This window comes from Onychostruthus taczanowskii, unplaced genomic scaffold (genome assembly GCF_017590055.1).
Source record: "Onychostruthus taczanowskii isolate IOZ18803 unplaced genomic scaffold, ASM1759005v1 scaffold176, whole genome shotgun sequence".
Lineage (NCBI taxonomy): Eukaryota > Metazoa > Chordata > Aves > Passeriformes > Passeridae > Onychostruthus > Onychostruthus taczanowskii.
Window position 1 is genome coordinate 484,019 of NW_024498973.1, and position 26,726 is coordinate 510,744.

At 48.8% G+C, this 26,726-nt stretch overlaps 1 protein-coding gene across 1 annotated transcript; it reads left to right on the top strand.

Annotated features, from left to right (window-relative positions):
- Positions 1 to 26,726, top strand: TWIST2 (twist family bHLH transcription factor 2). The gene is made up of 2 exons (XM_041400253.1): positions 1 to 681; positions 26,451 to 26,726. The coding sequence occupies exon 1, from the start codon at positions 170 to 172 to the stop codon at positions 650 to 652; it is 483 nt and encodes a 160-aa protein (XP_041256187.1). The 5' UTR covers positions 1 to 169; the 3' UTR covers positions 653 to 681; positions 26,451 to 26,726.

Sequence of the window (26,726 nt, forward strand, 5' to 3'; positions counted from 1 at the left end):
GTTTGGTCAGCAAAAAAAAAAAAAAAAAGGAAAAAAAAAGAAAAAAAGAGTCCTCCTGTTTTTCCAAAGGATCTGTCTCAGGAATTTAAGGCACATTTAGGACACACACACACTCACATAACATAAGGAGGGGGGGAAAGGCTCTTCCCCTCCCCTTCTTGCAGAAAGCATGGAAGAAAGTTCCAGTTCTCCTGTTTCCCCTGTGGATAGCTTGGGGACCAGTGAAGAGGAGCTGGAGAGGCAGCCAAAGAGATTTGGCAGGAAGAGAAGATACAGTAAGAAGTCCAGTGAAGATGGCAGCCCCAACCCAGGGAAGAGGGGGAAAAAGTCCAGTCCCAGCTCCCAATCTTACGAAGAACTGCAGAGCCAGAGGATCCTGGCCAACGTCAGAGAGAGGCAGAGGACTCAGTCGCTCAACGAAGCTTTTGCCGCCCTGAGGAAAATCATCCCCACGCTGCCCTCTGACAAACTGAGTAAAATCCAGACGCTCAAGCTGGCAGCGCGGTACATAGACTTCCTCTACCAGGTGCTACAGAGCGACGAGATGGACAGTAAGATGACGAGCTGCAGTTACGTGGCTCATGAGAGGCTCAGTTATGCCTTCTCCGTGTGGAGGATGGAGGGAGCGTGGTCCATGTCGGCTTCCCACTAGCCACCGCCCGGGCCGGGCCAGCCCAAGGGGTAGGTAGCCATTTCTCTTCTGGACAATACTCCGGGTCTGTTTCCCTCCCTTTGCCCTTTGTGGAATGCTGGGGATGCTGATGGGTTTGGGGTCGCCGACCTGGAGGGCAGCATAGGCACATCCCATTTCTCCTGCTCCCTCTGCGCCGGAGGAAATTCAAATAAATGGAGCTTCCACGAAGGCAAAAATGAGATATCTCCAAAATTTTGGGGCGTGGGGGAGGGAATTAATAATCAGCATGCTTTTGCTCTGTGGGAATGGGGAGTAAGAGGGGGCTGGTGTTGAGAGCTGGGTGATGAGGGACAGAGGGGAAGCCGTCACCGTGTGATATTTGCCAGAAAGCGCTGCTTCGGAGAAGGGCTTGGAGAGGAAAAGGTGATGGCCACAACAGGCTGACAAGCGGATCCAAAACAGCTGCTGCTCCACTCTGTGGGTGTCTGCACCCCAAAAACCCCAGTGCTGAGCCCCGTGGTGGTCACATCCCCTCCCAGCTGGGGGGCCGGGGTTCGGCAGGACCCACGCGGGGCTTGGTGACGGGTTCGCCCCAGGTTGTGTTTCTCTTAAAAGAAACAAGCAGCAGATGTCGGCTGCAGTCCCGGGCTGTGCCCCTTCCGCCTCACACAGCAAAAAGCAAACAGACATAGGAGAAACTCTGCTAAATTTTTGGGTTTGTCCAGTTTCCCTTCCCCAAAGTGACAGTAAAGCAGAGGCTGGTGTTAGGCGAAGTTTCTTATTTACTCTCCTCACCAAACCCTTCCTCGTCACTTTCCATTAGCAGAAAACTACTTCCTCTTCAGCTGCCTTTGTAATATTCGGGGAGGGAGGAATAAACAGTCAGAAAGGAGGGGAAAAAAAGCCTTTTAGTAACACCCTCATCTTCAGCTAATTAAGCAGAGCAGCTCTGTGTAGTGTCAGCCGGAGTATGGGTCTGGCTGGGCGCTGTCTGGGGCTCCCTACATAAAACAGAGCCTACAAACCCATTTCACCAAGCAAACACTCTGAAGGCACATTTTTCTCTGCCACCCTTATGATGTAAAAATGAAATAATTTCATCATGTGCAGAGTTGAAGAGGAAAGTTTATCCCAGCCCATTGGGCAGGCTTGTTTAAAGAGGCAAATCCATCTTTGTTCGGTCAGCAATGAATGGCCCCTTTGAATAAATAATATACAGAACCAGGCACAAACTTGATGCAACTGCAGTGCCTTGGTTCAAAAAGGTAAAAAAATGTGAAACCAGGACTTACTAGTGGCGTAAAATGGACTTAAAACCATTTTAGATGTAAATGTTTCGCTTGCATGCTGAAATGGTTTGGAATTTGCACTTTGGTGCTGGAATTAAGCTCTTCTATTGATTCCCCAAAATAGGAAAAAAAGTCTCAAAATTGGTTATTCTGCCCATTGCAAGAGCTGCCTGTTGTTTAGCTTTATTTAAATAGGTAACACTGTTGTGGGGTTTACGGCCATTGCTGGCGTTCTTGTATTTTGCATGTTGTGCCCTGATTTCAACTGCAAAAATCCAAAACTGAGTGGGTTTTTCAAAAGCGAAACCCTCCGTTTATACAACAGAGAGCCTTTTCCCATGTTAATCTGGCTAAAAAACTGCAGCAAACAGATTTAAAAAAAAAAACAACACACACAAAAACCCAGGCTTCTTGTCAAAACCAGATGTAAAATGTCCCGAACACATATTTCTTCAGCAGTTTAGATTGGCTGAATAGGAAAGTGCTGGGCTGGAACAATGCATTGATTCTGTTGTTTCCCAAATGATGTGTTGCCATTAGCCAAGGATGGTTGGAAATCTGTTATCTAATACACAACCCTCCTCGCACATGGGGCAAAACCTGCCTTTTTAAAACCATGTTTTATACGCTACATTGATTAAATTATTATTAACATTGCTCTGACGAGGCAGACTTTATAGGTAGGTGCTCAGATTATCCCTATCCCCAAAAAAAAGTGTGGATATAATGGAAAAATCACAATGCTGAACCAAACCCCGGCACGTTTTGGTTTGATTTGGAATAAATCGGAATTCGGCTCCTTTGCCGTAACCCAAGCTCCAACCCAGTGCTCCGAGGTGGCTCTTGCAGAGGAAGATCCCAAACTTTCCCCCTTTCCCTGTGCCTGTGCTGTGCAGGAACACGCGTGTGGTTGGACTGTTGAAAAGGTTGTTGACAAATGGCCTGGTGCGGTGCGGTGTCAAATTCTATCGTTTATGGCGACAGAAATTACAGCTGCCAGAAAATAAAAAATAAAACTACAACGAGGTCCTCAAGAAACCCTTGAAAACAGGCAAGTTTAGTTGGGTGGTGGGACTTTTTATGGGTAAGAGGGGAGCAGCCTGTGCTGCCCCAATGGACAAAAAATCCATAAGAAATTGCTGTATGGGTTTGGGATCAGCGCCTGCCTTTCCTAGGGAGTAAGAACTCCAAACGTGGGGTAAGCGCCGCTTAGGCTGGGCTGCCATCCTCCCTTTTCCTGAGGTTTTGGGGAGAGACAAGCAAGGAAAGGTTTTCTCCTTGGAGGGAGGCTCATTCCCCTCTGGCTGCAAGCAAAACAAGAATCAGAGGAGCTGTTTGATTAGAAAATCAGAGCCTTGGGAACTGGGAAAATGCCACCTGGCCCCTGCAAACGTCAGCAGGTCACTGCTGCTCGCTCCCCTGGCCACGAGAGCTTTTCCTGTTCTGCTCCATGGAATTCCAGACAACTGACTCCGGGAGCTGCAGGAGAAACAGGCGCAGATTTTGCACCTCTAGGACTGCAGTGGGATGTTTCAGCCGAGCCTTTATTCCCCCAAAAATCTCCCCATCCTCACCACCAGCACCTGCGCCATTCCCCTCGCAGCCACCCTTCCCTTTTGCTTTCAAACTGTTCCACAGGCTCTAAACTGAAAAGAACAAATCCAAATCAGGAAAAAAAGTATGTTTCCTGATACTTCTTTTAGTAGGGGAAAAACCTGTCCAGCTGGGATGGCAGGACCAGCAGCACAGCAACACAGCCCTGCGCCCCGCACCAGCAAGACCAGTCTGCTGCTCCTTCCCACTCACTGGGGACGAGCCCTTTGCCTCCCCTGGGCTGGCACTGGGGCTGGGAACTGCTTTTCCCACCTTTTCCATGCTGGAGAAGCCGCGTTTAACGAGTGTGTTCAATCTAGAGCCCTCATCCCATCGCCCCTTCAGATTTGCAGGGCTGTTTCCAGTATAAAACACCAGCATCCTATTTCATTTTCTCCTTAAAGGAGCAAACAGATGTTATCTCTGCTGGCCCTGGGAACAAAACCTAATTCTATAGTGTCTGAGAGCAGCACAGTTAACTGGGGGTGCAGTGACACTGGAACGAAGCCCTTTTTTGTCCCAAAAGCCCCATTTTTTTATACGCATCCTTCAAAAATGTAAATAAGTTTCCTTGACAGGAAGGATTGTAAAGTTTGGTATTTACATTAATAGCCTTGTAGCGGCAGGGAGGGATGGGGGTTTCATCTCAGTGCATTAAAAAAAACTCAGCAAAATGCATTTTGGATCCTCTGTTTACGTTCGTGTCTTTCCTTGGGAAAGGATAAATCTGTTACCCAGCAGACACCAAGCACGCTGCAGTCAGCCAAAAATCGCTCAGGCTCAGGGATCTTTGAAAAAGAGGGTGCAAGGGAAATGCTCCGGAGAAGGAGACATGCGAAGAGACAAATCTGCCAGGGGCTAGACGCAAATAAATGAATTACCCATCAGAAAGAGCTGGAGACGCGCATGGTGGAGGGAAAATGCTGGATCGGGTCCGAAGGACTGCTTAGAAAAGTGGTAAAAACATGTTATTACTTAATCTGCTGGAGGCAGAGCTGCGGTGAAACTCCTATCGGGAGAGATGTGCGTTGAAGGGTCATTAAGGGAACAATCGAGGCAGACATTTCGGCTAAGTAGACCTAATTTGTCTCCAAATTAGTCATACTCACACTGCTCAGCTCTGCAGAGCAGCCCTAATTTTCAAAGCATCCTCATTAAAACAAAGGGAGAGACTGAAACGCTTCTCCTGAGCAACCTCCCCTCACATTCCTTCCTACAGTGCTTTTGGGGGGCATATTTCCTGCAGTTATAGGTAGCAGTGATAAATGAGCCCTGGAGATCACAGCGGGCTCTTACAGAGCTGGGAGAGATCCTGTAACCACCGCTGAGATCTCTTTTGGGGACATTTCATGTCACTCTTTCCCCCGGCAATATAATTATTTTTATAGCCATAGCCCTCAGAATCATTTCCATGTGCTTCAGCACGACTTTGAAATCTCCGAGCCCAAACTCTCCAGAATTTATGTCTTGCTGGAGAGCTACAGGAAGGGTTTGATGAGGCCACGAACGTGGAAAGGGACGGCACCAGAGCCCCGAAACACAGAGCGAGCTGGAAATGCCGTCAGGGAATTATGGCTGGATGGGGAAAGCAGATCTTTCGGGGAGCTTTTTCACCCCTCTTGCCAGGTTTTGCAGAAAATTAGGAAGGAGGAAGAAAAAGCAGATTGCTCCTTGCAAGCTTCTGATCCCACCAGACACCTCGGTGGCTGCTCGGAGCTCTTGATTCCCTTCATGAGGCAAATTTGGAAGTGACGAAAACCAAGAAACCATTCAGCTGGATATTAGCAGACTTGTCCTAATTAATGATCAGTTCTCAAGAATTAAAACAGTAGAAATATTTGCCAGGGATTAAAAAAAAAAAAAAAACCAGAAACCAAAAAAAAAAAAAAAAAAAAAAAAAAACAACAACAACAAAACAACAATCAGTATCCCGGCATTAATTAGATTTGTAGTTGTGGACGATGACCACTCAGCAACAACAACTAATCACACAAAAAGAGCAAATTAACTCAGCCAGCCCATAAATCAAGGCAAGGCAGCCCTTGCCCTCAGACCCATCCCTTTAACCATTTCCACACCAGGCCCAGCCAGTCCCCCGAGCCCAGACGTCCGTGTCCTTCCCCTGCCAGTTGTGCAGCAAAGATGTGGGAATCAGGGCTCTGGGAGCTCTTCGGGATGTGCTTCTCCTCCTGCCTTAGAGCAGGGGTTTGGGGAGTAAAACAGAAGATCCCTCTTTGAATTTTATTTGTGATCTGCCACCCAGAGCCCAAGGTTATCAGCGTTCAGAAGTAAGGAGGGTTTTCCCTCGGGAATGGGGGAGAAAAAAAAAAAATCAGTCTTTCTCTGTCACATCACGGGAAGCAGCGTCAGGAATTTGGAGACAGGTTCCTTTCAGGAGGAGGATGCAAATGGGACAGGGAGGTTTGGTTACCACTCCCATAAAAAATGTGAAATAAGCAACAACACCTCCTAAGCCCTGCTGTTAACAGAAGGCTCAAAGTGTCCATTAGATCCCTGAATTCTCCGGATTTGTTCCCTGACTTCTCCGGGTGTTTCTCCCCGTGGCCTGAGCCTTTTGGGTGGAAAAGGGTTATTGATCTAATACCCCAAAACGAGCACAGGAAAGGCAGCATGGGTTCTTCATTCCCAAACCAGCGGCCAGGAGGTGTCTAGCACTGCCCAGGGGCTGGGATCCACCTGGATCCAACCTCTCTTTGTTATAATTACGTGATTTGGGATTCTAAAATTTTATTTTTTTTTACACCCGTGCTTCAGCAAGGGACGGGATCGAGGCAGATCCGCTCTCTCTCAGATCACAAAAGTGGTGAGACACCAAAACAGAAAATAATCCTTGTGCCCTGCACCCTGTGGTGAGCGGCAGTCCCTCCTTTCCTCCCATCTCTCTCCACCTTTCAACCACAGCTTGGAAAACAGAAAAAGGAGGAGGTGGGGGTGAGAGAAGAGACAGATGTCTATGGGTTCAGCTTGAGATATATATTTACTGGAAGAGGTCCAGTAAGCCTGGCCTAGCTTTAATTGAATTCCTAATAAGATAGTTTTGCCTTGTTAGCTGCCACCCCCAAGAAGCATTTCCTTAAGAGTTATCAGACCTGCCAAACGCATGCTTTAAAATGCATGAATTGGGTTTTGGGTGAGTTTAGCCACCAAAAATCCTCGTGCAGTCATTTATCTGATTATGCCCTCGGTTTTAGCTGTTCAGGCCTCCTTTAAAAATCATATGTTTGTGCTTAAATGTAAATAAACCAAATTGCTCTGCTAAAATGGGGGAATCACAGCTGTGCAGAGCCTCCTATTAAAAATAATTAGTTAATCCAACTTGGAAAATTCAGTAGGGTGGGGTGGAGCCAGGGAAAAGCTTTCATAGAAAAAACAGTATTTTGGGTGGCTGGGGGGGTGTGGTGGGGGGCAGGTCCCCGAGGCATCCACACCCAGTGTCCCCAAAACCAAGCTTCCCAACAAAATTAACCTGCCAGACACACAAAAATTCACATTTCAGGCTGACCCTTATGGCAAATTTTATACACATCACAGTGAAATTTCTCTGTGTGAGAAATTCTGCTCCTTAGGCAGAATTCCTGTCTGGGAGGAGAAGTTCAGAAATGCAAGGAATAAAACAAATAAAATTGTGGACTCAGGAGGAAGGTGAACAGGGAGATGCTTCCCAGCATACAACCTGGCGTTGGTAACTGGAGATAAACCACCTTGCTAAAGGAAGAAAGGAGTTTGTAGTTTAATCCACCCACACAAAGCCCACCTGAGCCCACCAGAAACCCCAGTACCACCACCCATGGATGCTGTCAGGACCACGCTTGCCCCGCAGCACAAAAATCCCACTCTGAATATGGCCAGGACAGAGATGCAATGAATTTTATTAACGAACGATTAATCAAAGGGGTTTGATTGGGGAAAATAGGTTTTCAATTTATCCCAGCTGAGCACCTGCCTCCCTGTCCTTCTCATTCATATCCCACCAGGATGCCCAGTACCATCTCCACCCCACAACCCCCCAAAATTTCTCCCACAGGCCCTTTTATGCCAGTTCTTGTGAATTTTTCTTCCCCCAAACACACAGGTGAGCTCGCCCATCAGTGGGCTCCAGAGCGTAGGATGGGTGGCAGGAATTGAGCTTCTGCATAGAAGCAGAGCATTTTCACCCATGGCAGTGCCTCTGGGAATACCAGGGAATCACCCTCATGGAAATTTCCCCGTGAGAAACCAGGGCATAAAACCACACCATAAAAACAGGCTGGATGAGATAAAACCAGGTTTTTTTAAAAAGTGCTCTGCACACAGCATATTAACTTGTACTTTTGCACATTGGATAAGACGGCTATTATGCTTATTTTAATTTATTTTGCTTAATTATTGTCCCTGATAAGCCCAGGAAATTTCTGATAGCACCAAGCCCTTTTTGCTGCAGTGATTGTGAGCACGACGCTCCAGGCGCGGCCCCGCGGTCCCCAAAGCTCCCTTCCAGCTCCATGGGGGTTTGTGCACAGAACAACCTGACATTTTACAAGGGCTTTTTCATCCTGACCACGAAAGGGGCTGTTTAAGAGATCCCTGGGATTGCCAGCACTAAACAATCTATTTTATACCAGATACAGCTGAAATGTTTGCTGTTGGAAGGGAGCTGGAGTGCAGCGGAGCGGCCGTGTTCTCGCCTCCATCGTGGTGTGATGAGCTTGCGCTTGGGTTTTGGGGCTGAGAAGAGGTTCAGGCTTTTGAACTTTTTAAATCAGCTTGCACCTCATGAACAGGGGAGATCAGAGATCCCTTTCCCGGGATTCCCTTGGAAACTTTACAATCAAGCAACCTAATGATCAATATTTCTCGAAATGTGCGCAAAGGAATAGATCACCACTGCTTTCCCTGTTCACTCCAGGGAAGTTGGTAGTGGAGAGCACCTCAAAAAGACCCTGTCACACCAAAACCACAATTCCAGGCACCCCCCAGGGCAATGCCATGTGCCCAGAAGGCTGAGGGTAGGGAACTGGGAGCTCAAAACACGCTGATTTTCAATAGGACCGAGTTAATCTGGAAGCTTTCCTCCTAAGCGCTGTTATTTTGTAAACCAGGCAATACTTTCACTCTCAAAGAGTGGAAAAAGGTAAATATTTTAAAGTTGCCGAGGGAAACAGACACGGCTTTGAAAATTGTAGCTATTCCTTAGCTATGCATATTCGTGGAATTACAAGATTTTTCGGGCTAATAATGTCAGAATCAATTTGTGGAATAGTATGGGTTTTCAGGATAACCATGTCAGAATCAGAGAGAAAAACTCCTGGCATTAAACACAGCAGTCTGCAAATCTATTCCCCCTTTTTCATACTGGTTTATTGCTCTCACATGAGCATCACAGGCTCATTTTCTGCTGCAATTAGCAAGGTTTTCCTGCCCACTGCAATGCCCGAGGTACATGTACAAGTTCCAAGGACATCTGCCCGCTCACCCTTGCTCCTCCAGAAAATAAACCTCCTGTTTAGAGCACGTTCAGAGCTATTTCCTAATGCCATCATTTCACCAACTGTGAAATGTATTTTTGTCTCCCAAATGCTGTTTTTCCTTAATCTTTTGCTGAAATGCTACTGCGCTGTTTCTCACGCAGCTACAGCCACATTTGTGTTGTTTGAAGATCCAAAAGCTTTTTCTGGAGAGGAAATCTATAGGCTCCCCCTCTGCCTTGAATTACTCATTCACTGCACTGCTCAGGCTGCCTTGCAGCTTCTCTGCAGCTCAGGCACATCCTTAAAATTGCACACCGGGCTAAAATATTCCAAAACCAGGGGGGTTGGGATCATTTGTGAAAGAAAGAGAGGAGGAGATGAAGGTTTCCTGAAGCTGCCACAGGGAGCACGGGCCAGGAATCAATGCCTAAAGCTTTTCAGGGGGAAAGCTGCTGGGACAATTTGGGACCTGGGTGTTTGGAGCTGCTCCACTGAGGTGCAAACAGGGACAATGAGGCACTTCCAGCTCTGCAGCCACGGCACAACCAGGGCAGAACTCAGGAGAGTTGTCGGCCTGGTGGTAAGCTGTAAGCTTGCTTTTACCCCCACTTCCAGCTTCTCCCAGGGGTCCACATGAGCTGGGAATGCCCGAGCCAGGAATGCCAAACCACCCCCAGTCACAGCTCCAGCCCTGTGCTGGCATTGCTGGGACCTCACCCTTAACCCTGGTCCCTCCCCAGCCCCTTGGAGCAGGAGAGGAGCCCTGGAATTTGGGCTCTCCCTCTCCCTGGCTGCCAACATCCCAGCAGCACAGAGGGATGCAGGGACACCAGGCTTTACTCCAGCAGGTCCAGGAGGCATTGGATGTGGCTGGGAGGCAGATGAGGCTGCTCCATTTCTATTCTCTGAGGAAACTTAAGAATTTTTATAAAAAAGCAAGCTAGGATTTGGCAGCGAGTGGAGGGTGGGGATGCCTGCCAAGGCCTGGACAGCTGTACCTTCTTCACTAGCAAGTTGTGCGATCAGCTAGGGCTGTGCTGAAAGCCAAGAGGAGTTACCAGAGCTGCCACATGGCATTTGGCTGATCCTCCCTCCGGGAGACACCTTAAAGCAACAAACCCACCCTCACAGCTCCGCCAGTGCCAGCACAGCCAAACCAGGGGTCACCCCCAGGCTCGGGCTGTTGTTCTGGTGTCGTGTCCCCCCCCCCGCCTTTCCCCAATTTCGGTTCGAAGATGAGGGGACAGGGGAGGAGGAGACTTATCCGAGGCTGTTTTTCCATTTTTGCTTGCGTCCCAAAGCCCGGCCTGCCCCTCCCGAGCTCGGCCGGACCTTCCCGACAGCTTGAAATAACCCAGGAAATTGTGCAAAAGCTGCGGCGGGCCCATCCCGCCCGACGGGAGGGACAGCGGGCCGGCAGCCAGCGCCAAAGGTGGCACTGCACCCCAGATTCTAAACCTTCGCTCTGATGGGGTCTTCAAAAAGCAGGAGGGTCATGGCAGAGGGAGGAGGGGAGGTGTGATGGGCTGGAGGGGATTTGGGGAGCACTGATGTGCCTGCGGAGCCCAGGCCGTGGCTGGAAGGGCCTCCCCTCCCGGCGGAGAGGAGGACAAAAGGCTCTCAGATGTCTTCTAAAACAGAAAATTATCCCCCCTTTCCTTCAAGAGAAAAGCAAGAGATCTAACTCCAGGTGTTACCCCATCCCCTACCTCTCCAAGCACTTCCCAGGCTTGAAGATTTCGCTTTAAGCTCATCACTGAAACGAGTCCTGGCCTCCAAAGGCTCCCCTCGCACAGCCTGCCACGTGTATTCCCATTCCCCTCACAAAGCTCATTTTCCTTGCAAACATCTCCAAAAGCTCCTTCCAAGCACCCGTGCTCGATCCAAAGCTGCTCTGAGGTACCCACTCCCCACACATCCCCACGGTGCACAAACATTTCTGGCCATATTCCTTCATTTCTCTCTGCCCTGGCAGCCCCAGCAGTGGCAGATTCCCAGGGTGGGAGAAGGGAAAGGTGGAAAACCACAGGAGCTGCTGACTCAGCACCTGCTGGCACTAGAGGGCAGGGTAAACTGCATTAAATAAAGAATCAGGTGGGGTTGGGGTTGCATCCAAAGAGAACATCTCCTGTGTGTCTGTCAGGGAGCACATGGGATATCTGGGAGCAGCCAGGAGCTGCCCAGGAAGAGGAGGAACCAGATTTTGCACTGGGCACATCCCACGTCAGTGATCATCAGGAGAGCAGACTCCCAGGTTATTTAATTTAGGGTCAGAGTGTGGCACCAGAGGTGCTTCCACCTTGCAGTCACAGCTGCCTTTCTGATAGAGAAACTCTTTTTATTAAAAAAAAAAAAAAAAATCTTGTTTCTCTGCTGTGTTTTCCTGAGTATGTGATTAACCCTGCCCTGTCCTCCTCTTAGCAGGAGATTTTAAATTAGCTCCAAACACAAAAAGCACAGGTCTACCCCATTCCTTTATCAACAGCCACTTCAACAAACAACCCCAATTTTTAAACATGACTCCAAGAGGGTCGGGCAGGGCAGTTCTTTCATGAGGGAAAAACCACTCAGAGCAGGCAAAGCAATTTGTGGCCTAAACACAAGGAGCAAAACCTCCTAATCCTGCAGGACAAGCATCCTCCAGAGCTGCTGATAGCCACAGAAAGCACCTGCCCTTCCCCGAGGGGCTGGATTCCTTAAAAATCCTAAGATTGTGGTGCATGAGAAGCAGCTGGACCCCAGAGAGATGCAGTGCCCACGGGGCTCCTGCAGCACCTCAGCACAGGCTGAGACCCCAAAAACTGCATAGGAGAGCTGGCAGGACCGTCCTGCAGATCCTGGGGCAGGGAGAGGAGAGGGACAAATCCCAAAATCTGGAATTCATGGATTCCTTAGAAGAGAGTCGCTAAATGCTGCTGGGCAGGGGAAGTGCAGGGGTTTGGTTGGGATTTGAGAGAGAAAATGTCTCAGGCCTACTTTGCTGCTAAGGAACAAGGTGGGGTCTGTAACTCCATACTGAAAAAAGGGGCTTTAAGTTTGAAGTGTTGGATTATAGCCTTTTCTGACTTAGAGATGGGGTAATTGAGAGGCATTTTAAAAACTTTTATTTTATTTTGGTGAGACAGTATAGATGTTATAATTTAGGCTATTACAATCAGAAGCTAACTATTTCTCTAAAGTATCTAGTCTTATTTGTAAGGTTATTTTTTGAAACTTGTTTCTACTTCTATTCCTCTCTCAATAATATTTGTTTTATTCAAAATATTCATAAAATATATCTCAAAAAATAAAACCAAATAATAACCCCACATTGAAGCACAGCAAATTGCAGAGGTGATGGATGAGGAGGGAGCCCTCAGCTTGCTACCATCTGCTCTGGTCACCTCCAACCTCTTTCCCACTGGTTTTGGCAGGCAGCAGAAGTGCCACGGGATGCTGAGGCTCTTTCCAGCTGGTGCCCCTTGTGGGGTCACTTCCCACCAGAGCCTCAGGGCTGGCTGAGAGGATGACACCTCTCTTGTGAACGTGGACCATTTGATGGGATGGCAGCAGTGGGTTTTGCTCTCCAGCCCACCCTGGGCTCATCTCCACTGCGCCCTAAAATCACCTTGTCCCGCAACATTGGCTGGCGGATGGTGCCTCAGTTTCCCCTCCAAAAAGCAAATATTAACTCTTGCAGCCCCCACCTTGCCCCTCCCCAGCAGGCAGGACCTTGCCAGCAGAGGGAAGCGATTCACGTGCCACCAGGCTGGATTTACATTCAGCCCTTTCTATTCCTTTCACAGCTTCTCATTTCAGAGATCTGAATTGCAGATGTTGCTGTGCCTCAGATTTGGAGAGGGACAAAAACGGAAGGAAAAAGGTTAAGCAGCTCTGTGAGTCACTCCAATACACGACCTACTGTTGATTTAGAAACCTACCTCGGCTGTAAATACAGAATAAGTTTCTCTGAAGTGTTTAACCTCTTGTATTCTGTCCAGAAAAACTAATAAATGAGAGCAAAACATCCCTCCTGAGTCACAGAAGCAACAAAGCTGGAAAACCCTGCCATGGGTTCAGCTCTGAGGATAAAGTGACCCAAAACAAGTGACCTAAGGAGGGAGGGGAAAAATAAAAAAGAGGTATTAGTGGGGCAGATAATGAAGAGAGCAGGCTGTGCTGCTCTCTGGGATCTGCTCCAGGCAGCAAAGGCAGGGAAAAACTTCCCAAACAAGCAGAGAGAGGCTGTGTCTCGAATAAAATAAAATACAGCCCAAACCAATAGCAGGACTCTGGCTCCACAAGCACCCTCTTGGTGCTCCCAGACTCTCTGTGGAATTGCACAGCTCATCACACCCATCAACAGCCCCAAATCATTTGTCCACAGGCTGCTTTTCTGGGGCTTTTGGGAGGCAGAGAACATCTCAGCCACATAACTGAGGAAGGACTCGGATAAGAATTGCAAACAGGAGAATTAGCTTTGCTACAGGTCTTGCCATGCATCAATGCCAGGGCAGCTCTGGAGAGGGCAAGCTGTGCATGGAAATGTCCTGATTTCAGCTTTGGAAATGTCCTAATTCTAGCTTTGGAAAACCCTGTGAGTTTTGGAAGGCAGCTGAACTATCCAAACCTCCCCCCCCCTGCCCCCTTCCACACACACACCCCCCCAACTTCAAATATCTTGTTGAATCATCTTTTGTCTTCAAAGCAGAGGGTGTAGCAGCGGAAGGAGAGCTTTCTCTGGGATTTGAGGCACTGAGTGGGAGTTGAGAGAAAGGCCAGCATCTGCTGATCTCAGGGTACCACCAGGAGAATTCTGCACCAGGATCCCGAGGAGGTCACTTGGGCTGGAGCCATCCCGAGGCCTCCGGTTTGAGCAGGATCCTGCAAAGTGACCAAGGGGGGGCTGGATAGTCCCAACAACCCTAATGATTAAAGGGAAAGCTGATGAGCCAGCAGTTCCAGCATAAATCAGGCTGGCCTTAAATATTTAGGCATGATTTAAATCGGCAGAGCTGTGGTTCACAAACCACCAGAGGTTTTTGTAGGGATGGGGATGCTTTAAATAAAAATAAAAGTCACCATTCTGGTCAGCACACAGATGTAATACCCAGGGCAGGGAAAACTGCCTGAGTAGTGCTGCTGGATAATTCAGGCCCAAATACCTCTTGGAGTAATTTTCCTCCAGTTCCTCCCTATTCCAAGGAATTTCCAGCCCTAATCAGACATGAACTAAGGCAGGATTCCAGAAAATTTATTTTAAGCTCCTGTTTGCTAGTTTAGAACTCAAAAATTATGTTTTCAAGCTTTTCCACCTAAAACCCAAAGGCTGGAAATTTACTACATTAACTGATTAATTAAGCTAATAATCTGTTGGGGTTGATGATGAGCAGACTGAAGCCAAAGAGATTTAGGGCCCCTCCAGAGCTGGGAAGTTTTTTAAAGACACCAAGTTTTCTTGATCCTTTTGAGAATTCCAGCCTAAACTCCTATCCAGCAGCCTTTATCATTTAGTTACTCTTTGCATGTCTCAGAAAAACTAAAATCCCTAACACACAAGAGCAGCCTAAGTAAGGATGAAGCAGCATTGTCAAGTTTGGAATACACAGCTCAAGTCCAGGTGAAGGCACAAGTTGCTTCAGAGCTGTACCCACACGTCCTGAGCTGTCTCCATGTCTGGTCCCAGCTCCTTTTCCTAGCAAGGAAAATCCCACAGGCATTCCCTTGCACAGCCAACAAGATGACTTGGCTGGATCTCATCAGGGAGCCAGGCAGTGAGTCCCCAAAAATTAAGCCCCTTGTCTCCAGCCCATGCACACAGAAGGATCTTGGCATCCATGGAAAAGGGGAAGAGATCCCCTCAGAGCAGCCACAAATCACAATTCCTGCAGCCAGGGCCTAGCTTGTGTAACCAGGCACTGGAGGAATAAACTCAGGTCTTTTCACCCTCAAAGATCTTTAAGGTCCCTTCCAACCCAAACCAAGCCATGATTAATGGAGCAGCGATGGAAATAATTTGGAGAAGTCCAAGAGCCTCATCCCCTGGACATAAGGCCATCTCAAAAGCAGAGGTGGAACAGCCAGGTGAGGAGATGGGAGCAGAATGAGGATATCTCTGGAAGGAAAAGCAATGCCAGCAGCTCTCCTGAAGTGTCTGGAGCTGGCACAGTCCTGCCAGCCGCCTTATTCCAACCCTGCAGAGCTTGGGAACAGCATGTAAACACTTGGAAGGGAAGGAAGAAAGCATTTAATAAGTCTGAAATAATTTTCTTACAAATTCATTAGCTATTATTTCAGCTGTGCGACCTCCTGAAGGGACTTTCTAGAGGGCCAGATTATGCAGTCAACTGAAAATATAAATAAGTATGAAGGGGGCAGAGATCACTTTTCTCAGCCAAACCGTGTGGGATGTCAGGTTAGGTTTCCTGTCGGGTGCATCCGTGCACTTCCAGGAGGGGAGCGTGGCCCAGCACTTGCATTTCTTCTGCCATTTCAGGGAAAATCATCTCATTTATTGGTGTTGATTTCAATTACTGCTGCTTTTAGGGAGCCTTTAACCTGAATGTCTGTGCATAGATTCACACTGATATTTATTGACAGGGAAGTGCTGTATTGGAGGTGAAAGGTGCAGTGCACACACAGATACAGATCTTCCCCAGCCCTGGCAGTGTCCAGGGCCAGGTTGGATGGGGCTTGGAGCCTGGGATAGCAAAGTGTCCCTGCCCATGGCAGGCGGTAGAACAAGATGAGGTTTAAGGTCCCTTCCAGCCCAAATCATTCTGTAACTTTATGGTACGATGAGGCCCATCTGTGTCTGTGTAACAGCAGCAACTAGAAATTTCAAAAGAAAACCAAAGCATTTTTAACAGGTAAAAAGCAGAGTTTTTCAGAGGAGAGGAGTGAAAAGTTCTTGAATTTCACAGAGGAGTGAAAAGTTCTTAAATTAAGTCACCTCAGACATCTTCCACACACAGATACTTAACTGAATCTGGGATCACAGATGATCTGTGTGTTGTGTGCAGAAGCATGAACACATTTCTCTAGACAGAGACAGATCCAAGCTTCCCTAGTCTCTCCCTGAATTCAATCTGATTTCCTAATAAGCCTCTAAACCCTCATTTCAGTCACCAAATGTAACACCCAGCCTCCCTCCCTTCACAAATACCACACGCTGGTTTAACCTGGAGAATTCAAAACTTAAACATCTTGTACTGCAAATATAAACCGTGTGTAAAACTTGGTTGTACCGAGCAGAAAAGCTGTTCAGCATTAACCAGAGGTTCCCTTCAGCCCTGGAAACATCCAAGGCCAGCTTGGACGGGGCTTGCAAAAACCCAGTCTAGAGGAAGGTGTTGATCAGACGACCTGTAAAAGTCCCTCCCAAGCCAAACCATTTTGAGATTCCCGGAGCTGCAAACCCGAGCAGAGGAGCCCATCAACAACTTCTGAGCAAGCCCCTGGCTCCCAGCAGCACCAGCTGGGATCAGCTGGGCTCAGCGGGACTCAGCTCTGCCCGCAGTAGAGCCCAGAGAGGAGCAACACTACCAAGCTCCAGCACGGAGCCTTTGTTGGGAGCAGATGCTGTGGGGAGCTCCTCCTGCTCCCCCCAGAGCGGGGATTGCATCAGTGCCACAGGTTACTATCCCAGCGGGAACCTCGCAGGGGTCACTCGCCGAGGCTCAAACAAGTCCAGCTTTTGCAGCTGGCAAACCTAAACAAGGCCAGCCAGCTGCTGCCGAGCTGAGTCAGCCGCACTCACTCGTCCACTTAACCCGTTCGTTTAATCACCCAAACCCCAAAAACCTGACAACTGCAGACAGGAGAACACACATCTGCCCTTTCACAGCATGACAGGCTGGAAAAGACCATGGAAACTGATTTTCCAGGGCTTTTTTTCCCTAGGCTGCTGAGTGCGTGCTGCACACAAATCATGTTCCTGCGAGTCGCTGGCTGGGCCGCTCTGAGTCAGCAGAGCATGTGCTAAACCCCAGCCGGCCAGCGGGGCGAGCAGCACGCACTGAAATATTGAAGATGTGATTGATCCTCCACGAAACACACACCAGCTGATCCGTTTGCTCCTCAAGCAGCTCACACTGAAATATTGAACATTTGATTGCATCCTCCATTAAACACACACCAGCTGATCCGTTTGCTCCTCAAGCAGCTCACACTGAAATATTGAACATTTGATTGCATCCTCCATTAAACACAGTCCAGCCAATCTGCTTGCTCCTAGAGCAGAAAGGTTCCACCTCTGCCCACTTCTTCCTCCAAAAATTTGAACTCGCTGGAGCAAGGCTGTTTGCTTCCCTTTAGAAAGCAGCAGCAAGGGAGTGATAACTTTGTTTTACCTCTCATGAAGCTGTAAAATCCAGAAGTGCGATGAAAAGGTGACACGGGAGCTGCTCTGAAGGGGATAATTTATTGATAGGAAAGGAACAGGGAGCAGCGGCACAGACAGCAAGCAGAATAAAACAAGATTTTAGAAATCATTAGTCAGTCATTGCTTCGGGAATTGAACCCCTCAGGGTGTTCATCCATGGGAGGGGAGGCTTTTGGAGCAGAGCAGAGGGTTGGGAAGCTCCCGGCGCTATCCAGGCTGGAAACTGAAGAGGTTGTGAGTAAGATCTGGCTCCCTGTCCCGCTCCCATGGTTTGCCTGCTCAGCACAACCCACAGAGCAGTTTCAGGGAAGCCCATAAAGCAGCTGGCCAGCCCCATGCCGGGCTTGAGGCAGTGATGCTGCTCCTGGGAGTCGTGGAAGAATGATTCATGGATGCTCAGAGCCCGGACGGGGAGCGGGGAGATGTGCTGACCACGGGAAGAGGATGGCAGCATCCAAACCCACAGAAATAAAGATAAAATATCCCCACTCTGACCAGCCCCAGGGGAGATTCACAGCCAATCTGCTGTTGCCTGCATCAAGTCCAACTCCTGACCCTGCACAAGAGACCCCAAGGAGTTGGGCACCCCCAGGAAGCCCTTGGGAAGAGGATGGCAAGGAGAGGAGTAGGAAGAGGAAAGAGAGGGGTAGAGATGATTATAAACACCAGGGCAGGGAACAGGCTGAGTACCCACCTGAGAACGGGCTGGGACTGAAATCCAGAGGGCTTGCTGTAAGAAGCCTGGTTTAAGGGTTTTAATGGGATATTCTGTGATTCTAAGCATGGGCAAAGCCATCCGCATGGAGGGCAGCAGCTGTAAAGTTTAGGAAAACAACTGTACTGTGAGGTACTTGCATTAAAGGCTGGAGGAAAGTTGGGCTGAGAGAGATGTGGGACTCAGGCTGGCTTTTGCCAAGCTTGTGCCCTGCTGATGTAGCTGCCAGGCAAAGAAAAAGGGAGAGAAAGAGCCCTGGGGCAGGAGGAGATAAGGAATGCAGAGCAACCTGGGCCTATCACAAATATTCAAATTCCAAGTCACTGTCACCATTCCCAGGGTGCCAAAAGCCCCAGTCCCAGTGACTCACCCCAGCCCCACAAAATCCGGAGTGGATCACTCCATGCCGAGGACTCCTTCCCCCAGCAGGATTGTTTGTCATATAAAATATAACTCACTCTTCTTGAGGGCAGCACCCTCTAACCCCAGGTATTTTAAAGAGTTGAGCAATTCTTGCCATAAAAAAAAGATCAGAGGGCCTTTATTGACTGCAGCAGGGCTAAGCCGGTTTATTCCAAGTGAGAATTTGGCCCCTTGACTTCAAGGAAGCCATGCTGATTAATCCCAGATGGAGACCTGGCCAGGCACAATCCCTTCCCAAAGTTCTGGGGCTGAATCACCTCCATTGCTCAGAGCCTGGGTGGTTATCGAGAAACAAGGAATAACACCTGCCATGTGGGAAACACTGAAGATGGGGCTAGGGAATTGGGATTGAGGAATTCGGGGACCTTCAGGGTGTGCCTTATAGTGGGGTGAAGATGCAAAAGTAGCACCCTTTCTCCTGCAGACATCTGGGAATTTCACCTGGGATGGGAATCCAGAACCTGGGCATTGAGCACAGTGGGCAAGGCGATGGGGAATCTTCCTGGCTTCTTCCTACTGAGGGCTTCTTGTGGTGCTCTGTAAGGATCCATAAGAGTAAAAACAGGATTAAATCCAACCGTGCTGCAGGGAAGCTGCCCCAGCCTTTCTTTGGCAGTTTTGAGAAGCAAACACAGCTTCATTCCTACTCCAAATGCTAAGAAAAAGGATCTTTTTTCAGCAATCATCTCCAAGGCTAACTCAGGACAGGCAAGATTTTCCTTCCCAGAGTTGTAGGCACAAGTGCCATACTTTTTGCAGGAAAAGGTAAAACCCTTTACACGTGTGCCCATGGAGAGATGGCAAAACTGTGGATAAAAACCAGAATACACCAATTCCAATGCAGGTATGGATGAGTTTTTGGGTCTTAAATGCTGAGGGGGTGGTACCTCCCCCACCAGGGGCAATTTTTAATGCAGGGGCATTAAAACTTCACAGCTGTGGGATGTCAGTGTCTCTCCTGAGAATTTCCCCTGGGGATCTCTGCCTCAGATTTGCGTGGTGCAGGCCAGGGGGACTCTGAGGGCTTTTCGTGCAGAGGAGGCTCCTGAGAAGAGGGAAATTCCTGGGCTCACAGCTCCCTCACTCCAACCCAGCCTTCCAAGCTGTGTTTGTGAGGGCTAGCATCTGGAGCAGGGTGGGAGCCCAGGATTGATGGGCAGCAGCACACATACAGCTGTGCACATCTGGCCCACAGGTGTCTCAGCTGCTTTTTGTCAGGGACATGAAAAAGCACCCCGAGTTCCCAGGGCACTCGTACCTGTCCTGTGGATTGGTCCCAGAAGCCCCCAGAATCCAGAATTCCATGGATTTTATATCTCTGCTTTTTAGTGGGTGGCCCCAATTTTTTTTTTTTTTTGTTGTTTGTTTTTCCTTTATTATTTGAAAGAAGGCGTTTAAACCCTAGATGCTTTTAAAACAGGGGGGTTTTGTTGTTATTAACTCCACTGGCATTAATCCACACAGCTGAGTCAGTCATAATGGATGGCTGTCATCCTTCCCAATTTACTCCTAGGAGCAGAGATTACTACAGAGCCTTTGTGCTGCACTGATGAAAAAAAAATGAGGCTGCTCCTCCTTATGCTCACCCACAGGTACAGCCAGACTTGCTCCCAAAATATTTAATCCATACAAGGACAGGCAAAGGAGGAAAATGTAGGAAAAGTCTCATCCGTGGGGTAGGAAAATCCCGGATCATCCCACAGGGATGCTGCTGCTGCTGGGGTTTGGGAACTGCAGCTGCACACAGGAAATCTGTGAGAGCAGAGGAGCTGCTGGCTGAGCAGGCCAGACCAACAGAGTTCCCTTGGAAAAAGAAGAAAGCCACAGATGTATATGTTTATTTTTAGAGAAGGTGTCTTTCCTAGAATTTGTATTATTTTGGCAGGAGCACTGAGGGGGTGGAGGAAAGGTTTTTCCTTTGGCCAATAATATGTGCTCTCCTAAAACAGGGTGGAGGAAAGGGAATGTTCTCACAGCCTGGTTCATATCTCAGTTGTGTTTATCCCTGCAGAGGCATAGAGGGACCAGTGACCCTCTGTCCCAGTGACTGCCAGCTTTGTCCTAAATTAAATTAAATTAAATTAAATTCCCCCTCGGGTTGCCACAGTGTCTGTGCAGGGTGGGATCTGTCATTGTGAGCATCTCAGTGGAAGCAGATGGGCCACCTGTGACAACTCCACCCTCCTTCCCCGGTTTCCAGCCATTCCCAATCCCATTTTGGGTGTGCATTTCAGGCAGTGCCTGCCCAGAACTGCCAGTGCTCTGGCAGCTGGAGCCCACCTGGATTCGAGAGGGCTGTAGGGTGTGGGATCCAGGAGGCAGAGGAGGGTGGGATGTGGCTCTCTCTCCCTTGGTGTGAGCCTCAGGGCCGCTTTCTAGGGACACATCTATCGATGATATTTTCACCCCCGATGAGGGGAGAGAATGATGCATCTGACCCCATGGATATCAGAAGGCTAAGTAATTACTTTATTACACTATATTATTCTATATTATAATCCACTGTGTTACATTACATCTAAACTGAATTTGCCATGCACTCAACTCTGCTCACAACTGCACAACACTGTACTCATCTCCTGTCAGCCCACAGTCCCGACACACACACACACACACACACTTGGCCCTGATAGGCCAAGGAAACAAAACACCATCACTTTGGGTAAACAATCTTCACATTGCGGCCTACTTTTGCACAAACACAGGCACAGCAAATAAGATAAGAATTGTGTTTTCTTTCTCTGATGTTCAGAGAATGTGAAACCCAGAAATATTCTTGGGAAGAATTGTGCCTCGCTTTTCTCTGTGAAGAGAAATGTGGTGACACACATCAGTGTCTGTGCAAGCTCTCCTCCCCAGCCTGGGTATTTCCCTGGAGCTGTACCAGGAGAACACCTCGTTCCCTGCCTTTCCCCCACTTTGTTCCACACCTTTCTCCCGTGGCTTGTGTGGGGCAGTGGATTTGAGCCAAAGAAAGCGATGATGAGCTCTGCTAGCCAGGAGGGCTGGTGGGGGCCACCTCCTGCCCCTCTTTGCCCCAGCCCTGGCTCAGGAGATGCCGCTGGTGTCCCCCAGTGCTCGTTCCCCCAGCCACCCACCAGGCAGCCGGGCAGCTCCCGGCTCACTCCCGAACCCGGGGCAGCTCCGCTGCTTTTCCCTGCTTCCGCTGCTCATTAGTGGCTTCCGCCCCTCGGCAACTCCAAGCTGCCCTTCTAGTGATGTGCTGCCAAGGTTTTCAAAAAGGGGGCTCCCACAAACCTGCCTCCTCCTCCTCCAGCTGCCACCAGCCCTGCTCGGCCTGTGGAGGAGTGCAGGGCTGGGGGAAATGCGCCTTTTCTGTTCAAAGCTTTTTTTAAATGTTGGTTTAAAGCTGGTTTTGTATTTGTTTTAACTTTCTGGTGACGGAGGGATGCAGCACCTTGGGGCCAACATTCCTGGCTGCCCAAATATTGCTGCAGGGAGGCAGAATCTAACATAGAACATCTGAGCATCCCAGCAGCAAAATGCTTCACTTGTCAGCATTCCCTTCTCCTCCCTGTGGTGAGCACAGACCCACAATACTGATTTTAGCTGGGCTACAACCTGAAATGTTGAAGAATTGGCTCCTTCTAGGTGTTTTGGGCCCCAAAGTTTTTCCATGGGAAGTTGTTGAGCCCACAGGTAGAAGTCATTGAATTCCTCTCCTTGGTGAGCATCCCTCTCTTCTTCTCAAGAGGTTCTTTCCATTCAAGGCCAGATTGGACTGGGCTTGGATCAGCCTGGGATAGTGGAAACTGTCACTACCCGTGGCAGTGGGTGAAGTGAGATGGGCTTTAAGGTCCCTTCCAAACCATTCCGGGATTCTGTGGACACCAATAACCCTTTCTGCAGCTGTGTGAGGGGAAAAAATATTTAAAGCAAAATTACAGAGCCATTTCTGGCAATAAGTGAGAGGAGCACTCACAACTGTCCAATCCCTAACCTCGTGGCTGTGTTCCATCCTGCTCCAATGGCTGGGAGCAGACCCAGGCAGGAAGGACCAGGGATGTCCCCTTGGCTTCTTCTTGTGGCATCATTCCTTTACGATCCTCCGTTCTCCCCGCACAGCGAGGTGTCAGCGAGCCACGCAGTGGATGCACAGGAGGGTCTGGAGAGGGAGAAACAGCCCCAGGGGGAGGAAACAAAGCTCCAATCTCCATTTCCTCATGCCACACGCCCATCAAAATGCTCCTGATAACAAACTGGGGAGCTGCAGGATACAGGGAGGATGTTTCACCTCCAACCAGCCATGGGCAGATAAATCCCCCAAGCTCTGCAAGGGCTGGGCTGAGTCAGAGAGAGGGTCCAAGGGGGGCCCCGGGGCTCAGGAATGAGCCTCTGCCAGGGATGTCTTTTGAAATGGTTTCCCAGCTGTAAGATGCACATAATTGTGGCTTTCCCTTCATCTGGGAGACTTCAAGAGTGGAGGGTTGATAAGGGTAGAGCAGCAGAGGCAGCACAGCCCCAGCCAGGGGATCTGGTTTCAGTCTGTCCCTACCCGCAGCATTCGATCTGATTTTGGCCCTCTCTCCGCCCCCTCGCACGGACACAATTATCTGAATTCCTTTCTCCGCTGCTTCCTCCCCTCTGAAGCCTTGCAGCCTGGTCCTGCTGCCTTTTCCAGGGCTCCCTTCTTTCCTGGCTTGTGGAAATCAAGGGATTTCTGCTAGGTTTAGCCTTTTATCCCAAAAAAATCAAGAGAATTCTGCTGTTTTAAGGTGCCTTTTTTTTTCCCCCATCCAAATCATGAAATGGTTTTACATTTAAACAAGGACAGGCTTAAATTGAAACAGGTTTATATTTAAATTAAAAAGCTTAAATTTAAATGAATTTGAGCAATTTAAATTTAAGCAAGGCCAGATTGGACAGGGCTCTGATTAACCTGGTCTGATGGAATGTGTCCCTGCCCACGGAATGGGTAAGCTTTAAGGTCCCTTCCAGCCCAGACCACCCTGTGGAGTGGCTACCATTGATTCTGGCTCCAGGCACAGCTGAAAATTCCATGAAATAATTTGGGAACATCCCTTCAGCAGTGATTCTCCCAGTCATGGGGATGCCATCAGCAATTTTGGCAGCTTCCCACTCTCCCCATGCCCTGAAACAGCGGGGCTGTTTTTTTTATTTGCCCACAAGACAAAAACAATGGCAAGAAAGGAATCACCATTGGGCATGGAAAATTTTGAGCTCAAGCAGCTAAAGTTTTGGGAGGTTTTTGAACAGATCACACCCCAGGGGATGCCTGGAGGCCAAGTATCCAAACCTGACCATGGATCTTCTGACTGATCTGTGCCACAGGACTTTTTAGAGGAGTTATTCCCAAAACAGCTAGGAATGATGTCTCCTGAGCTCAGGAATGGGATTTTAGTGATTTCCTGAAGCAGGAGCATCACCTTTTGTGCTGTAGCCCAGCATTGCTTGAAGCTACTGATGAGGCTATTCCAGAATAATTTTTTACACTAGAAAGAGGAGAGATTCAGTGAGGAAGAAAATTCCTCACTCTGAGTGTGGTGAGGCCCTGGCAGAGGGTGCCCAGAGGAGCTGTGGCTGCCCCTGGATCCCTGGAAGTGTTTAAGGGTAGGGCTTGCAGCAACCTGGGATAGTGGAAGTCATCCCTGACCATGGCAGGGATGGAACAGGATGGACCTTATGATCCCTCCCAGCCCAAACCATTCTGGGATTCTATGAATGCCACATTTTCCTCACCTTTATGTGTTTGCTCTCTCTCCCATCTTGTTCAGGCCTTACCTCTGAGAAGAACCAACCCCCTTGGGATTTCTCCTTCCCTATTCACCCTAAAATGTGCCTGGGATGTAGGGCAAGAAAACAAAAAAGGCCCTGGGGGCAAAGCTTTTTTCTACACCCTCAACTTTAATAGAAATTGGAAAAACTACCTTTAAAAGAAAAAAAAAAAAACAGCACCAAAATAAAACAGCAAAACCCACCAAAACCAAAAAACCCAAACAAACTCCATCAGTTTTCCCGCATTTCACATTTCATTTGCACTCTCGGCCATGTCACGGAAATTATTTCAATCCTTTTGTAACCAAACCCACCCCAATCCTGTATAAGCAAAGCCTGGGGGACCTGTTGTGAAATTTCCTGCAGCCAGGGCCGTGCTCCTGCTGCCACCTTCCATCAGGCCAGCAGCTCCCTACTCCTGTGACATCCATGCTGGGCTGGGGAATGCTCCTGGTGGGGCTGGGAAATGCTTCAAAACCAGGGAGAAATGGATCAGCAAAGCCTCAGACAAAAGAAGCTGGGCTGTGGCAGGGCATCACAGCTGGGTTCTGTGTTAGGGTAAGAGAAATGCTTGGAAATCCCCGAGAAATCCCAGGAGAAAGCAATTCCCATCCCTGGAAGTGTGCAAGGCCAGCTTGGATGGCTCACAGAGGTTTTCGGGGCATTTTCCCTCTTCCTCAGCCCTTCCCCCTGCAATAGCTGCACTGCAGCAAGCAGGGCCAGGTTGCTGACATGAGAATCACAAGCCAGATTCAGAGTCTGATTCCAGAGCCTAATTTCGGAGTGTGATTTCAGAGTGTGATTTCAGAGAATCACAGCACAGTTTGAGTCAAAAGGTACCTCAGAAAAGCCAATGCAGTTCCACAGAACCAGCATGAGGTGGAATGTGGCAGAGCCATCCCAGAGCTCTGGAAATCTACAATCCACAGGGCAGGCCATCACCATCCCCTCACCATACAAGGGAGGAAAATCAGCCCTTTAGCACTGAAGTGCTGTGGAATTCCCAGTTCTGCAGCTGGAGCTGGAATCCAAAAAGAACCAGTGGGAAGGAAAGGCCCCAGGGCAGCAGCAGCCAGAGCAGGGGGTCTCAGCCAGGGTTAAAGACGTCAGCTCTGCCCTGGGAGCAGCTTTGTGCTGAGCTCTCTGCTCTTGGGTGGGATTTTAAAAAATCCCTGGAACTAGACCAGCTTTTTATCTGGCTTTACCTCGTTTTTGTGTCAGCCATATTCAGAGAAGAGCAGGGCACAGCAAAACCTCGTGTGACCATCCTCCACCCCTTTCTTCTGCTGGCTGGAAAAAATAATCAATAAAAAAATAAAATCAGCAAATTGCTCTGTGGTGTCTCCGTCCTCCCTGGATTTTATTTTCCTTTCCTGGAGCCCTCCCTGGATGGGGAAAGGGTCAGTCTATCATCTGTCAGACGTGGGCATCCCCAAACCACCCGGAGAGGTGGAGCTCTCCTGAGTGGTCCTGGGCAGCCTGACAAGTCCCTGAGCTGGTCTGCAGAATGTGGTTGTAATTAGATAATTAATAACTTGGAGAGGGAAAGGAAAGGAAATCAGCTAAATGGAAGCTTTCCTGAGTGGGAGGAAATAATTATATCTGCTTTTTGATATCTGAGCTGAGGTGGCTTTGCTGAAGCAGGAACAGCACCTTGCCTGCAAAGCCATCCCTGCCCTGAGCAGGATGGGGGATCCCATGGGCGCTGCTGGCTCATGGAGTTTGTCCCACAGAATTCTCCCTGCTCCTGGAACCATTCCATGCCAGGCTGGAGCAACCTGGGATAGTGGAAGTTGTCCCTGCCCATGGCAGGGGGAAGGAATGAGATGAGCTTTAATGTCCTTTCCAACCCAAACCATTCTGGGATTCTGTGATGTTTTGATGGATACATTGCTCCTGCCTACGGATTTACCATTTTAAACTCCAGTGCAAACCAGGCTGTGGCATTACCAGACTGTGAATTTAGGCTGCCTATCCAAAAGCCTAAGGAATTGTGCTTCCACTTGCTCCTGGCACACTGGATCTCGCCCAGTGCCGGGGTTAACTCCACACTGCCGGAACCAGGGGCAGGATTCAACACCTGGTGATGAACCACAGCCTGTATTTGTAGGGAAAAAGCCCTTCCCACACAACCTAGCACAGAAACATGTCCTGACTTTGGTGTATTTATTTTTCTTCTCTTTTCTTTTTTTTTTTTCCTTTTCTCCAGACTGTCCAGCGTCTGCAACTGAAGTGGAATTGGGATATATCCAAGTTTGTAGCTTCTGAAACCTTACAAACCTCAAGAAAACTGGTCCAAAAGACCCCTCTTGACCTCCCTCGCTCTGAACTCTTGCAGAGCATTTTAGACTGAGTAGCAAAACAGCACCGAAGAGAAGGGGCTGAGGCTTTGCAACATCTCTCCCCAGAACGACTGACCAAAGAGAGAAGGAGAAGAACATTCCTGGTTGTTCATTGCTGTTGGGATTTTGTGTCTGTCTGTCTG

Excerpts from the sequence above, each read along its gene's own strand:
- TWIST2 (XM_041400253.1), top strand. The coding sequence starts at position 170 with ATGGAAGAAAGTTCCAGTTCTCCTGTTTCCCCTGTGGATAGCTTGGGG.